Source organism: Arvicanthis niloticus, chromosome X (assembly GCF_011762505.2).
Source record: "Arvicanthis niloticus isolate mArvNil1 chromosome X, mArvNil1.pat.X, whole genome shotgun sequence".
In the NCBI taxonomy this organism is placed as follows: Eukaryota; Metazoa; Chordata; class Mammalia; order Rodentia; family Muridae; genus Arvicanthis; species Arvicanthis niloticus.
In genome coordinates, this window is record NC_047679.1 from 114,809,454 (window position 1) to 114,823,450 (window position 13,997).

At 39.4% G+C, this 13,997-nt stretch overlaps 1 protein-coding gene across 1 annotated transcript in view; it reads left to right on the forward strand.

Moving 5' to 3' along the window:
• The first annotated feature begins 1,192 nt into the window (after nucleotides 1-1,192).
• LOC117695484 (transmembrane 9 superfamily member 2-like) overlaps nucleotides 1,193-13,997 on the forward strand; it is a 74,086-nt gene continuing 61,281 nt past the window's right edge. The window contains exons 1-5 of the mRNA XM_034486372.2: nucleotides 1,193-1,574; nucleotides 6,916-6,983; nucleotides 8,686-8,779; nucleotides 11,134-11,261; nucleotides 11,624-11,753. Of these exons, the coding sequence (XP_034342263.1) occupies nucleotides 1,380-1,574; nucleotides 6,916-6,983; nucleotides 8,686-8,779; nucleotides 11,134-11,261; nucleotides 11,624-11,753 (615 nt within the window). The 5' untranslated portion in view covers nucleotides 1,193-1,379. The remainder of the gene's footprint in view (nucleotides 1,575-6,915; nucleotides 6,984-8,685; nucleotides 8,780-11,133; nucleotides 11,262-11,623; nucleotides 11,754-13,997) is intronic.

Sequence of the window (13,997 nt, forward strand, 5' to 3'; positions counted from 1 at the left end):
GTTAACCAGGACTACATACTGAAACTGCTTCTTAAAAAGAAAGGAGGGGGGAATGGGGGCAGAGTGAGGGAGGGAGAGAAGGGGACAGAAAAAGGGAGGAAGGAAGAAAAAAAACCTTCTAAAGCAGAGGCACAATGGCCTCCAATAAGATCTCTGTGAGTCCAAGGCCAGTGTGGCAAGCTGCAGGCCAGTCAGGACTACAGAGTGAGACCCTGTCTAAAATAAAATAAAATAAAATAATAAAATAAAAATTTCCCCCAAATCTGATAGTTATATTTTAAAACAAATAGGTAAAATAATTTTAAGAAAAACAAAATAAAAATAATCTTACATTGTTTTATTTATTACCTCATTACATAGCCATTTAAAATCAAAGTACTTGATTGATTGCCCCCCATTTTAAGAAACATTACTTATTTATTTTATTTATTATTAGTTTTACTTATTTACTTTACATCCTGCTCACTGCCACTGCCTCTCTCTTGGTCATCCTGTCCCTTCCCCCATGTCCTCTCCCTTTTCCCTCTAAGCAGATGGGGACCTTCCTGTGTAGAGATTTGATGTATTCCCCCCCTTTTTTTGAGACATGGTTTCATTGTATAGTTCTGGATGGTCTGGAATTGGCTACCTAGTTCCAGCTAGCTTCAACGATCCAGAGATTCACCTGCCTCGGTCATCAAAATTCTGGGGTTGAAGATGTTCATTAATGCATGGCCGTAAAATCTTCATACCCACTCGTACTCCTCCCAGTATATCTCACAAGCTCTGCTGTTAGAAAAGATCGGGGTAGGCTGATAATACTGTTAAGAGTATTTTGTTTTTACAGTTTAATTACATTTTATTAGTTGATTCAGTGGGGGACATAGGCCATGTTAAAACAAACTTGTGGAGGTCGGAGAACTTGTGTGTGTTGAGGGTAACGTTAGTTCTCCTCCTCTTCCCGTGTCAGTTGCTAGCATCGAACTGTGGTTCTTAGACTTAACAGCAAACACGTTTACTCACTGAGCCTCCCCCAACCCAGGGCCATAATTTTAGTCTTAGGGAAAAAAAAAAAAAAAACCTCTCAAAAGTAAGAGTTTGAAACCAGTAACACAGCCTCTCCTCCCCCACCGCCTCACCACGCCCCTGTGTGGCAGTTTGGCACTTGGCTAAAATGGCGGGGAAGTTTGGCTTGTTTCCAGGCAAGGTTCGCGCGTGAATTGCAGGCATGCGCACATCGCTAACTTCCGTTACCGGGTGTTCTAGCAACAGGGTCCTGAGCCGCTGGCTAGCAAGAGCCTCTAACGGCTCTTCTGCGGAAGTTCTTATCCCTGCCCACTCATTGCTTCACTTCCTGGTGGGTCGTTTGCTCTTCAGTTTCCATCTTGTCTGTCTCTAGGATGCTCGTTCCTGAGACAGCCTTTAAGATGGGTCTTGTTGGTTGCCGTGTGGAAATCAAGTTCTGCCCTGGCCTCCTTGGGCTCAAGTGGCAGCTGTTGCTGTGTTTCTTGGCCACTACCTGCGAAGCTTTCTTCTTCCCAGGACTGGTTCCCATCACCTACTGTGAAGAGGGCAATCCCAACTCGTATTGTAAGGTGAGGAGTGGGGGGCAGAAAAAGGCCCTAGAAGGCCGTGGTGTCGAAGACTCTGGGTGGTCCCAGACTCACCATCTTGGCATGGCGCCCTACTTCTTTCTGGTTCTGTCCTCGCAGCGTCTCTTCTACCCATCCTTTGCCCTTTCCTCGAAGTCAATTCTGCCCTTGCTCTGGCCCTGCGGCCTACTCCGTTCTAGCCTCCTGAGGGATCCTCTTTCCCTCTCACCACTTCCCCTCACTCTTCAGTTCCACCTCTCTGGCCAAAACCTGGCCTCTTCTCTCAGCTTCTCTGCCCTCTTGCCCTCACACTTGCGTCTCTCTCCTCAAGTCCTCCTACCCTCCCGCCATTTTCCCGCCGCCCTCAGTTCTGGGAACTTTCCAGCTCTGATTCTTGGTTACTCCCTCTGGCTGCCTTGGTCCTCCACAATGTATTAACAGTCATTGTACTGTCTGTTTCTACAGGCGGGTGAGCATTTGCCACGCGGGATGTTTAGTAAACTTTCAAGTAATGGAACTGTAGTCTCTGTGCCCTTGTCGTCCTTTCCCTCCCCACCCTCCTACCCTGAGTGCTTTTTAAGTCAGGATCTGCATCTAAGCTGGCCTTGAACTCAGCATCTGTTCAAGTTCAGACTCAAATGTGGGCTACCACGCTTTATTATTATTATTATTGTTGTTGTTATTATTTTTTGTTTAGTTTGAGACAGGGTTTCTCTGTTTATTATTATTATTATTATTATTATTATTATTATTATTATTATTATTATTTAATTTTGGAGACTTGGTCTCTTGTAGCCTAGGCTGGTGGTGCCTGCCATCTCCCTGGTAATCACTGTGCTTCACCTCATTTATTTTTATTTTTTGTAAAAGGTCTCACCGTGAGGCCTTGAATTGGCAATCATGCTTTCAAACTCTGCTTGCTGGCATGAAAGGCAGAAGGGCATGTGCTGACATGAGTATCCTTGAAAAAAAAGATTTTTTTTTGAGATTTAGTTTTCTTGAATAGCCTAGGTTTATTTCCAACAACAGCCTATCACCACTTGTGTTTCAATCCTCTAGAATGTTGGGATTACACGGTATGACATTGTATATCCCATTTCTTTTTCTTCTTTCTTTATCCTCCTCCTCTTCTTCCTCCTCCTGCTTCTTTTCCTCTTGCTCTTTCTTGTTTGTTTGTTTGTTTTTCAGGATAGGGTTATTCTGTATAGCCCTGGCTGTCCGGGAAATCACTCTGCAGATCAGGCTGGCCTTGAACTCACTCAGATCCGTCTGTGTTTGCACACCCCCCAGCCCACCACCAGTGCAGGGATTAAAGGGCCTGTGCCACCGCCACCTAGCTTTTTAAAAATTAATTAATTTATTTTTGTGTACATTGGTATTTTCCCTACCTGTATGCCTGTGTGAGGGTGTCAGGTCTCCTGGAATGTGATTTACAGATAATTGTGAGTTGTCATATAAATGCAGGATTTTGAACCCTGGTCCTTTGGAAGAGCCATCAGTGCTCTTAACCACTGATCACTGAGCCGTTTCTCCAGCTCCTGGCTTGCATTTTTGTTTTTAAAAGAGAGGGTTTCCTTTGTTTAACACAGTCTAGTCTGGGGCTCAACATTCACCTGCCTCTGCCTCTGATGTGCTGGGATTACAGGTTGCACCATAGCATGGGACTCCTGCTTCTTTTTATATTATTATTATTGTTGTTGTTGTCGTTGTTATAATTTGCATTTTTGAGACCGTTTCTGTATACCTGCTATTATTATTGTTACTACTACTATTATTATTATTACTATTATTATTATTTGCATTTTCAAGACAGAGATTCTGTGTAGCTCTGGCTGTCCTGGAACTCACTCTGTGAACCTGCCTCTGCCTCTGAAGCACTGGGATTAAAGGCCTACACCACCATGCCCTGCTCTTTTTATTCTTTAAAACCGCTGCAATTAGGTCAACTTTGTGCACCTTTCTTATTTTAACAACAAAGCTTGAAGGTTATTTTGTGTTGGGGTGTAGCTCTCCAGCTTTGTTCTCCTGTACTTTACCTTCTTTTCTCATTGTTGTACCCCCTTCCCTTTCTCACTTTTTCTTTGCACTGTTTTTCATTTTCTTCCCTCATCTGTCTCTTTCTTGCCTTCGCCCTTTCTGTTTTTGTTTGTTTTGTTGTCATTCCCCTATTTTTATTATTTGTGGTTCTTTTAATTTTCCTTTCTCTTCCTCTTGAGGTTTCACTCACTTTTTTCCATTTCTGTTTCTCACAGAGGCTCTTTCTCCTTTCCTCCTTTTCCCTCTTCTCTCTTCCCATCATCTCTCCTACTGTCTTCTGTTTTATTTCTTTTGTGTTTTCCCTTCACTTCCCACCCACCTCTTCTTCTACTGTATTTCTGATTCTCATTCCATCGTTTCCCCTTCTCCCTTTTCTTTTTTCTCTGTCCATTTCTTCCCCTTGTTTTCTTTCTCTGTCATGCTTGCTTGCTTCTGTTTCACCCCTTCTTTTAAATTTCTTCATTATTACTTGTTTCTATTGTTTTACCTTAGCCAATGTCTTTCTGTTTCCTTTTCTATCTTTGTGTTTCTCTTTCATTGTCTTTCTCACTTTTTTCTTTTTTGTTCTTTGAAACTTTCATTATGTTGTGTTTATTTGAGACAGGGTCTCAGGTATTCCAGGCTGACTTCAAACTTGAGGTGTAGCCAGGGATGCTCTTGGACTCTGATCTTCTGTATATACCTCCCAAGTGATGAGATTACAGATGTTTAATGTTATTTCGGGCCTCATTTCTTTCTTTCACTCCCCTCCACCCTCGTTTCTGTCTTTATTCTTCCCTCTGATTTTCTGTTTTTGTCTTTCCCACTTTTCCTTTCCATTTGTTCTTACCTTTCTTTTTTCTTTCTCATATTTTATCTTTCTCCTTCATCTTCTTTCTGTGTTTCCCCCTTTCTCTCTTATTTCTGTTTCTTTTCCTTTTACATCCACTCATCCTTTCTCTTTTTCTACTATTGTGTTGTCTTCTCTCATTTTGTGTTTTTTCCATCCTTCTTTCGTTCCCCTGCTACCTATGGCATTTCTGTTTCTTTCCCCTTTCACTCCCCTCTTCTCCCTCCACCTCTTCCCCTCCCCTTTCCTTCCTCTTTCTTCCACTTTTCTTCCACCTCCCCTTATCAAGGTCTCCAACCTCTGTCCTCTCTCATCCCTTTCTTTACCTCTTTCCTCTTCTTGCCTTCTCTTTCCCTCTGTGTGACTTCCTCCCTTTTTCTTTTTTTTCTTTCACATTCCTGTCTTGCTTTGTAGCTGAGTCTGGCTTATTACTATAAAGACCTTGCTGGCCTAGAACTCATGGGTGGTCCTCATGCCTCTGTCTCCAGCGTGCTGTTGTTACACATGTGTGTCACCAATCCCACATATCTATCCTCCCTCCCATTCTCTCTCTTCCCCTCCCCTTTTCTTCCTCCCTTACTTTCCTGCTCCTCTTTTTTCCTTTTTATTTCTTTCATCTTTTCCTCTGTGTTCACTAGCTTCTTTCTCTATTTTCTCTCCCTTTTCTTTTTTCTCCAACTTTGTTTTTTCTTTTTAAACTTTTGCTCTCTGTCTTCTTTTTGTTTCCCTCTTTTTATCATTCTGTCTTTCCTGGTTTCTCTATTTTCTTTCTTTCTCTCTTGTTAAACTCCCCTGTCTCTCCCTTTAAAAATGGGTGCTAAGGTCTGAATCTTGGTTCTCATGATTATATTGTAAATGCTCTTAACTGCTTAACTATCCTCTTCCTCATTCTTCCTCCTCTTTTTCCTCCCTCTCTCCCTCTATTTTGCCATTCTTTTCTCTTTTCTTTTCTATTTTCCTTTGTTTTCTTCCTCCCCTCCCTTCCATTTTGTCCCTATCTTGCTCTCTTCCTCTCTAACTCTCTTACTCTTTAACTTTCTTCTTTTTTCGCCTTCCATCTTTTTTCTCTTTTTGAGACAGGGTCTTACTGTGCATCCCTGATTTATTTAGAATGCATTATGTAGCACAGCTGGCTACATAGTGAGTGAGCGAGTACCTGCTCCATCCATCTTCTCCTGAGTGCTGAAATTACAGCTGTAAGGTACTTTGCCTGGCCTTGGTTTGCTCTTTTCCCCTCTTTCTTCATCTTTCCCCCATGTTTATTAATTCCCATGATGGTAGGAGGACAATCAGAGTTCTTTCTTCTCTTCTTCCACCTTTTTTGGGGGGTCCAGGGATGGATCCCAGTTTGACCTTGAGCTCCACATACTTTTCCTTTCACCTCTCCAGTTACCACGATTGCAGACTGACATCTTCCTAACTCCTTCTTAGCATTTGCTTTTGGTGGGTGCCATCACAACCAGTTGTGGGGACTCTTAAGTCAGAAAATTCGTCCCTTGTGTGGAACATGTAGCAAATACATTTTTTTGTCTTTATCTGTTGTCTTTTGGGTTTACATTGTCTCTCTTTGCAATTTATACAGTTTAATTTCTATTTCAATTTGGAATTATAGTGACTTCTGGGTTTTGTATACCATTTTGAAAGGTTTTTCATACTCCACACAAGATTATAAAGTAATTCGGCCATGTTTTCTTTAGTGCTTTATGGTTTAAGTTCGTATTTATGCAAGATTAATATATACATTTTAAACTATAGTTCAGATCTTACATTTCCCAGTACTACATTGTGAATTTTTGTTCTCTGTCCATTCCTATCCAATAACTACAGTTTTGGGGATCCAGATCCCTCTTTTGACCTCCTTGGGTACCCACATGCAGGTGGTATACAGACATACAAGCAGGCAAAACAGTAAAATAATAATAAAACATTTTAAAATAATAATAAAATTTAAAATGTTTTCAAAGCTGATCAGAGAATTCAAAGAGTGTGTTTTTCTGAGGAGAGAAGCATTTACTACTTTAAAAAAAAATCATAGTTTGAAAAGGTTTTATTTTTTTTTCTTAAAAATTAAGAATGGTCAAATCCAGGTTTGGTGGCTTAGGTCTTTAATTCCAGCCAACACTTGAGGGGCAGAAGCAGGCTCTCTGAGTTCAAGGCCAGCTTGGTCTACATACAGAGATCCAGGACAGCCAAGGCTACAGAGATCCTGTCTCAAAAACAAACAAACAAACAAACAAACAAACAAAAGAATGGTAGAGATACAAATTTCATTCATTCAGGAAACCCAATTTTCCTAATTCAAGCTTCTGTTGCTGTGATAAACTTCTATGGCTACAAACAATTCAAGGAGGAATTTATAACTGTTGTAAACTGATGGTAACAGCAGAAGGCCAGGGTCCCTCTTGGTTGTTTTTTTATGTGTTTTGGAAACACCACTCATTGTTTAATTAGTGAATGTTCTTTTTTATTTTATTTTAGTCCTCAATTCAGGTGTATGCTGATAAATTGTACTCAGTGGAAACCGTGATGTTCTATGACTATGATAGGTAAGTGTAGTGTAAGTGTTTAAAAACACCGTCAGACTTGTAGTTTGATTTTAAAACACTAAAACACGAAAAAGGCTCATATAGAAAGTTTTTAGTGCGTGATAATGCTTTGTTTAGTAATGTTCTATATATGACATGATCAGCTTAGTATTAGGCTTAACATCTGGAAAAAGAGGAACTATCTATATTATAGAAAAAAGACTAAGATGTCCTTTGGTATTGCTTTGTTTCTTCTACTAAAATCAGGTCTGTCTTACATTATAATCATAGAGGAGCATGAACATTTGAAGTATATAAAATGCCTTGGTTTCTCTGTCTTTTTAGATTTTTCCCATTTATTTATTTATTTATTCATTCATTCATTCATTCTACATCCTGATTGAAGCGCACCTCCCTTCTCCCCTCCCAGTCCCACCTTCAACCTCTTCCCCCATTCTCTCTTACCCTTCTCCACTGAGAAGGGAAGACACCCCCCATTGATACCAACCTGCTCTGGCACATCAAATTACAGCTGGACTAGGTGCAATCTCTCCCACTAAAGTCAGACAAGGCATCCAAGCCATGGGAAGGGGATCTAAAGTAAGGCAACAGAGTCAAAAATCAGCCCCCATTCCAGTTGTTAGGGGACCCACATGGAGACCATGGTGCATATCTACTACGTATGTGTAGGGGCCTAGGTCCAGCCTCTACTGCATGGGATGGATCTTAAGTTGGGCCAGTCATTGGTTGTTCATTTCCTTAATCTCTTTTCCATCTTTGTCCCTGCACATTTTCTAGACAGGGCAAATTTTGGATCAGAGGTTTTCTGGGTGGGTTGGTGTCCCCCCTCCTTCCATGGGAAATTCCACCTGGCTATAGGAGGTAGCCACATCAGTCCCTGTAAACCCTACTGCTAGGAGTCTCAGCTAGGGTCATGCCCAAAGGTTCCAGGGAACCTTCCCTGTCCCTGTCTTCTCCTTAGATTGTACAAATCTTTTGCCATTTAAAATATATACAAAATTTCTATGTATTTGATTTTCTACTGAAGTTATCTTATATTCATAACAATTGAAAGAAAATTCTAATTCATTTTACTTACTAATTTTTGAGACTCTATGGGATGAGACTCTAAATATCCCTATGTTTAGGGATAGCTTTGTTCTTTAAATTTGCTTTGACTAGAACTAATAATTACAGTTTTTTAATATAATGAGTTAGAATTATTATGGTCTTGAAACTGTTGTTTATCTTTGTATAATTTAAAAGTTAACCCCCCCCCCAAATATTGTGAGGTGGTTTTTTCCTTTTTCTTTTTTTTCCTTTTTCTTTTTCCCAAGACAAGGTTTTTCTGTGTATCTCTAACCACCCTGGAACTCACTTTGTAAACCCAGATGGCCTTGAACTCACAGAGATTCACCTGCCTCTGCCTTGGGAGTTCTGGAATTAAAGGTGTACACCACCTCTGCCAGGCCTGTGAGGTTTTTATAGTTGTCATTTTCTGTGTTAAGAAACTTCAAACGCAGTAACAAGCCTTTATGTAATGCATTTAGCAGTTACACATGCTAAAGAGAAATGTATAGTAAGGCACATAGTTCATAATTGTTCATAATGTAGGTCATGGTTTTATTTGCAGTCTTGTTAGCAATAGAGAGTTTAGAGAAATTATAAAAATTGATTTCTTGCTGAGTTTTAAAACATGGTACTTGAACTTCTTCTTTCTTAGCTTTGACTTCTGTCAAGATTCTTTGAAGAGAACACCATCCGAGACTCTTGGACAAATCCTATCTGGGGAACAAATAACATCATGTCCCTACAAGGTTATTCAGCTGATCTTATTAGTATATCTTATTCTTGAAAGGATTTTCTCAAAAGTATTTAAAATTGAGTCTCTGTTTTAAAGGGAGGAAAGAAAAAAAAGAACCTCATGTTGACAGAGGAGTCTGAAAATATCTGTATTAGCTGGGTCCATATAAAGGGGAGGGAGGGAGGGAGGGAGAGAGGGAGAGAGGGATAGAGGGAGAGAAAGACAAACAGACACAGAGATAGGGAGAAAGTGTGTGAGCTAACGTTACTGAGGAGTGGGCTCTGGACACCACATAAGCTAAGCAAGTACTCTATCATTGAACTTTGGTCCCAGCCTTTTTGAGACAAATTCTATTGTGTAGCTCAAGATGGCCTTGGAGTATTGAATGTTTTCCAGGTTGTCATAAAATTTGGGAGCTGAGATTATAGATGTAGCCATCAGGTCCAACCTTCTTCTGGTTTTTCTTTTCCCCCAAACAAGAATGTCACACCCTATAGTCCAGATTGTCCTGAAATCCATGGCAATCCTACTTAACATCACAAGTTCTGCCATTGCAAGCATGAGCCATAATTTCTGGCTTGCATAAGGTTTAATTTCAATTTCAAGGTATTTATTTGTTTTTTTAACTTTACAAAGAAAAGCTCTGAGCGTATTGTACTGTTCATATTTTGGGTGGGTGATATAAGGAGATAAAACTGGATGCTGAATATGCATTCGTTTTACCTTTAAAGGTGGGTGATATAAGGAGATAAAACTGGATGCTGAATATGCATTCGTTTTACCTTTAGTATCTTAATGAATAGGAGGCTAAGACTATCTCAAAACAGCAACAACAATTAAAAAACAAAGCAGAACAACATACTAGAAATGGGGAAGAGATAGCTTAGTTGGTAAACAGCTTACCACCAAGCTTAACAACACGAGATCAGTCCCTGGGATTCACATGGTGGAAAGAGAGAACTAACTTTTCCAAGTTGTCCTCTGATGGCCACACATGAACTGTGGCATGGCATGTGTGTGCACACACAGAATAAATAAATGTCATGAAAAAAAGAAGAGATGTACTTAGTCTCACAGTTTTGTAGGTGCAAGGCCCAAATAACACTATACCAGCTCTGTTGTCTTTTATTAAAAAGACAAAGAAAGAAAGAAAGAATATGTTTTGGTGGATGCATGGGGAAGTATGGGGAAAGAGGGTGCCTCCACGGGGCCCATGCTGAGGCATTCCTTTCCCCTGAGGGACCAGCCGTATAGTATAGAACTCTATTCTATATGGTATATATAGTTTATTCAGGGCATGGGGAGGGGAGTTGGGAGGACAGTAGAGGCAGAGAAAGAGAGTAGAGAAGTAGAGGCTGGCCATGAGCTCTTGGAGAGAGGGGGGAAGGGAATAGGGAGAGAAGGGGAAAGGGGGAGGGGAATGGGGACAGAGCAGGAGCAAGAAGGCAAGAACAAGAGAAAGGAGGGGGCAAGCAGCCTCTTTTACAGTGAGTCGGGCACACCTGGCTGTTGCTAGGTAACTGTGGGGCTGAGCTTAGACAAAATGCTAACAAGCTCTGCAAAGAGCCCTCTGGTTTGATTCACAAAATGGTAGGCACATATGTGAATTTTTTCTTTTAAGTTCACCAGGATTTGTTGGGATCTAGGTAAAATATTAAGGCCTAGACACAATGTTAAGGCTTAGGTAACAGTTACTAGCTAGCTTGCCATTATAAGGAAATTTTCTCATATGTTTTAACTGTTACTAGGAAATTTTCTAATGCCATGTTTGAGTGCATATTCTGTTATGTTCTGTCCCTTGAAAAACAGTCACAATAAAAGTCAGTAGAAATGTTTTGTATAGTTACCCACAATAAGCCTGGATCTGAACCAACCTTCAAACAGGACTTCCTGCAGTCATGTATAAGTTTTTATGGTATAAGCTGCCCCTGAGATGGACCCCAAAAGCGTTCAGTTATGAATACCTTACCCTAATGGCTCAATCTTACCACTTTCGAAGTGGTTCAAATCAAAACACTGTAGTCAGAGTAAATGTTTGACCTCTTAATTTAATTTCAGTGTGACTTCAGGAATTAAAGTTAATGATAGAGAATGATGCTATATTAGTTTGTAGGCACAAATCATAGTCAGATCCTACATTATGATATGAGAAGACAAATCCTTCCCTTCAGTTTTAAAAGCATGTTGTATGCACGACTAGAATATTAGTAACAGTTAGAAACTGAAACTGAAAAGAGACAGAGTTGAGAATGATGATATACTTACATCTTTCAAGGAAAAAATATACCTGTAAGATGAACTGCTTATTTGGTGACATTTGACTTATCACATTTAGCCAAAGTTCTTAATATTTTCACTTTTTTATAGTTTTCTTTTAACAAAGAAGAAACATGTAGAAAAGTCTGTGTAAAATCGTATGCTCCAGACAATGAAGATGAAATGAGCAAATTGGCCTTTTTGAAGAGAGGGATAAAACAGGATTACAATCATCACTGGTATGTTTGTTATTTAAAAGTGACTTTTCACTCCTTTTTAAAGTAATTTATTTTTTAAAGTTTTATGTGTATTGGCGTTTTGCCACATATATGTCTATGAGAGGTCAGATTTTGTAGTTATAGAGAGTTGTGAGCTACCAAGTGGGTACTGGGAATTGAACCTGGATTCTCTCAGAGCAGCCGGTGCTCTTAACCACTAAGCCATCTCTCTAGCCCCTAAGAATAATTAATTGACATATAAATTATGTTCTATTTTGATTTGAATTTGATTATAATTGAACTTAAATATGTGTAATATAACATTTATGTTGCTCAATATGAACTGTTTGTTAAATCTTTTATTTAAAAATATTCTAATTTAGGGTTATTGATAACACACAAGTAATATGGTGTTATGACACGGAAGATGGAGAACACCATTGCATATCAGGATTTCCAATAGGATGTTTTAATGCCCCGAGTAACCAAGTGAAAGGTCCTTGCTTGATTAATGTGAGTATTGCCAACTTACAACAGGACTATAAGAATGTTGCTTTACTTAAGTTTTACTTTCTATTTACCCACTTAGAAAGTATTAATGGGACAGTTCCATCTTGGCTGTGTGCTACGTGTTTGGAGATACAAGAACAAATAATGTACTTTGTCTTTGTCCTGTATGCTCTTTCTGTCCTGTTAAATTTATAGTCTTAAGTCAAGGAAATAGGCTTGAAAAGAAATCAAACAATATGTCTGGCTGTGGGTCTCTGTGTTGTTCTCATCTGCTGCAGGAGGAAGCGTCTCTGATGATGGCTGAGCAAGTCACTAATCTAGGAGTATAACAGAATATCATTTTATTGATACTACAGTTTTTACACTAGTAGCGCTTGGTTATGCCTTAGGTGTCTACCTCCAATGTACTGGGATTACAGGTGCACATCACCATATGTGTCAACTTTTAGTGTATTTTATGTATTGAAACTTTGAACAATGGTTAGGGATAATGGGCAAAGGCGAAGACAAACATAGAACAGTAGCTAAGTTTTTGCCTTGATGTGTCTAGTTGCCAGCACTCTGTTTACTTATAGAAAAATTCAGTCATTCATGGACTACTCTAGGGACTTTGCTGGGACACTTGTATTATTTGCCTAGTTTTTACTTTTTTGTTTGTTTTGTGAGGCAGGTTGAATTGGAACCCACTATGTAGCTTAGGCTAGCCTTATGCTCATGGGGAATCTTTTTGTTTGTTTGTTTTTTGAGACAGGGTTTCTCTGTGTAGCCCTGGCTGTGCTGGAACTCACTCTGTAGACCAGGCTGGCCTCGAACTCAGAAATCCGCCTGCCTCTGCCTCCCAAGTACTGGGATTAAAGGCGTGTGCCACCACCGCCCAACTCATGGGGAATCTCTTGTCTCAGCCTCTTAAGTGCTTGATTACAGGTGTGATTGCAGATGTGTGCCACATGTCGGATTTTTTTCTTTTACTGCTTTTTAAAAATTCACTTTTCTTTTTTACTTTTTAAGAAATATAATAAAAACAGCAGAGTAGAAAGCTAGAAAGAGACCTAGGGTACTCAAGGGAATGTAGATTTATTATAATGACAATATAATCAAACAGAAAGTTTGATAAATGATATTTGTACAACAAAATCTTGGAAAACATTTTCAGGGGATTGCCATCAAAATTCGTGTACTCAAAGGAAATACAAGTGAATGGAACCTGATTGCTTGTTTGTTTGAGGCAGGGTCACGTGCATCCCAAAGTGGGCTTTCAACCCACTGTGTAGTCATCCATGACTTCGAACTTCTTTTCTCTTGCCTTTTCCCCAAAAGGTGGGATTACAGATGTGTGCCACTGTATCAGGTTTGTGTCGTGTTTGAGGTCAGACCTGACACTTTGTGCATGCTAGACAAGTACTCTGCAAAGGACCTACAACTATAACCAAGGATTATAATATTTAATGCACTGGTCATGACCTGGTATTTTCACACAAGCTCCTATGGAATTTGTACACTCTTTACCAGTCCCCTATATACAAAATCTATAAAAATGTAACAAAAAATTTAAAACAAAATGCTTTAATTAGAGAAAATAAAGATTTTCTTTTCCTATGCCCATTCTTCAGCATGTAAGCATCAAAGTAGTGCATCTTTGGATTATACAGTGTTAGAAAGTTTGATTTAAAAATTTACTGTTTGAGGGTCTGGAGATGTGACACAGTAGAGTACTTGCTTAGCATGGACAAAACCCTGGGCTTGATTTCCACCCTGCATAAACTCAGTATAGTGACATATACCTGTAATTCTAGCACATGAGACCTAGAGGTAGGAGGATCAGGGTGTTCCTTTGCTATACAGCAAATGGGAATTCCAGTCTAGGCTACACAAGACCCTGAATTGAAAAAAAATGTGTGCTTTGAGTTGCTAATTTACGTTTCATAAAAGAACAAAACAAAACTCTAGTACGTGGATTTTGGCTTGGAATTAGTGTGAGATTACCCAGTTTCTGGAACAGAGTTTAACATATGTATGCCATTTCATACTACACATTTATCTGATGTGACATTCTTAGTGTTGATTATAAAATCAAAATATTGCTGAATGCTGGAAAACACTGAAGATATTATTTTCTAACGTGTCAATACTGAGCCAAGTTTTTAATTCTCTGTGTAAAAATAATTAAGCACATCAATTTTGTTAGTTTTAAAAATTGCTTTTCTCTTCAATGTATGCTAAAATTATATGGTACCAAAGAATTAATTT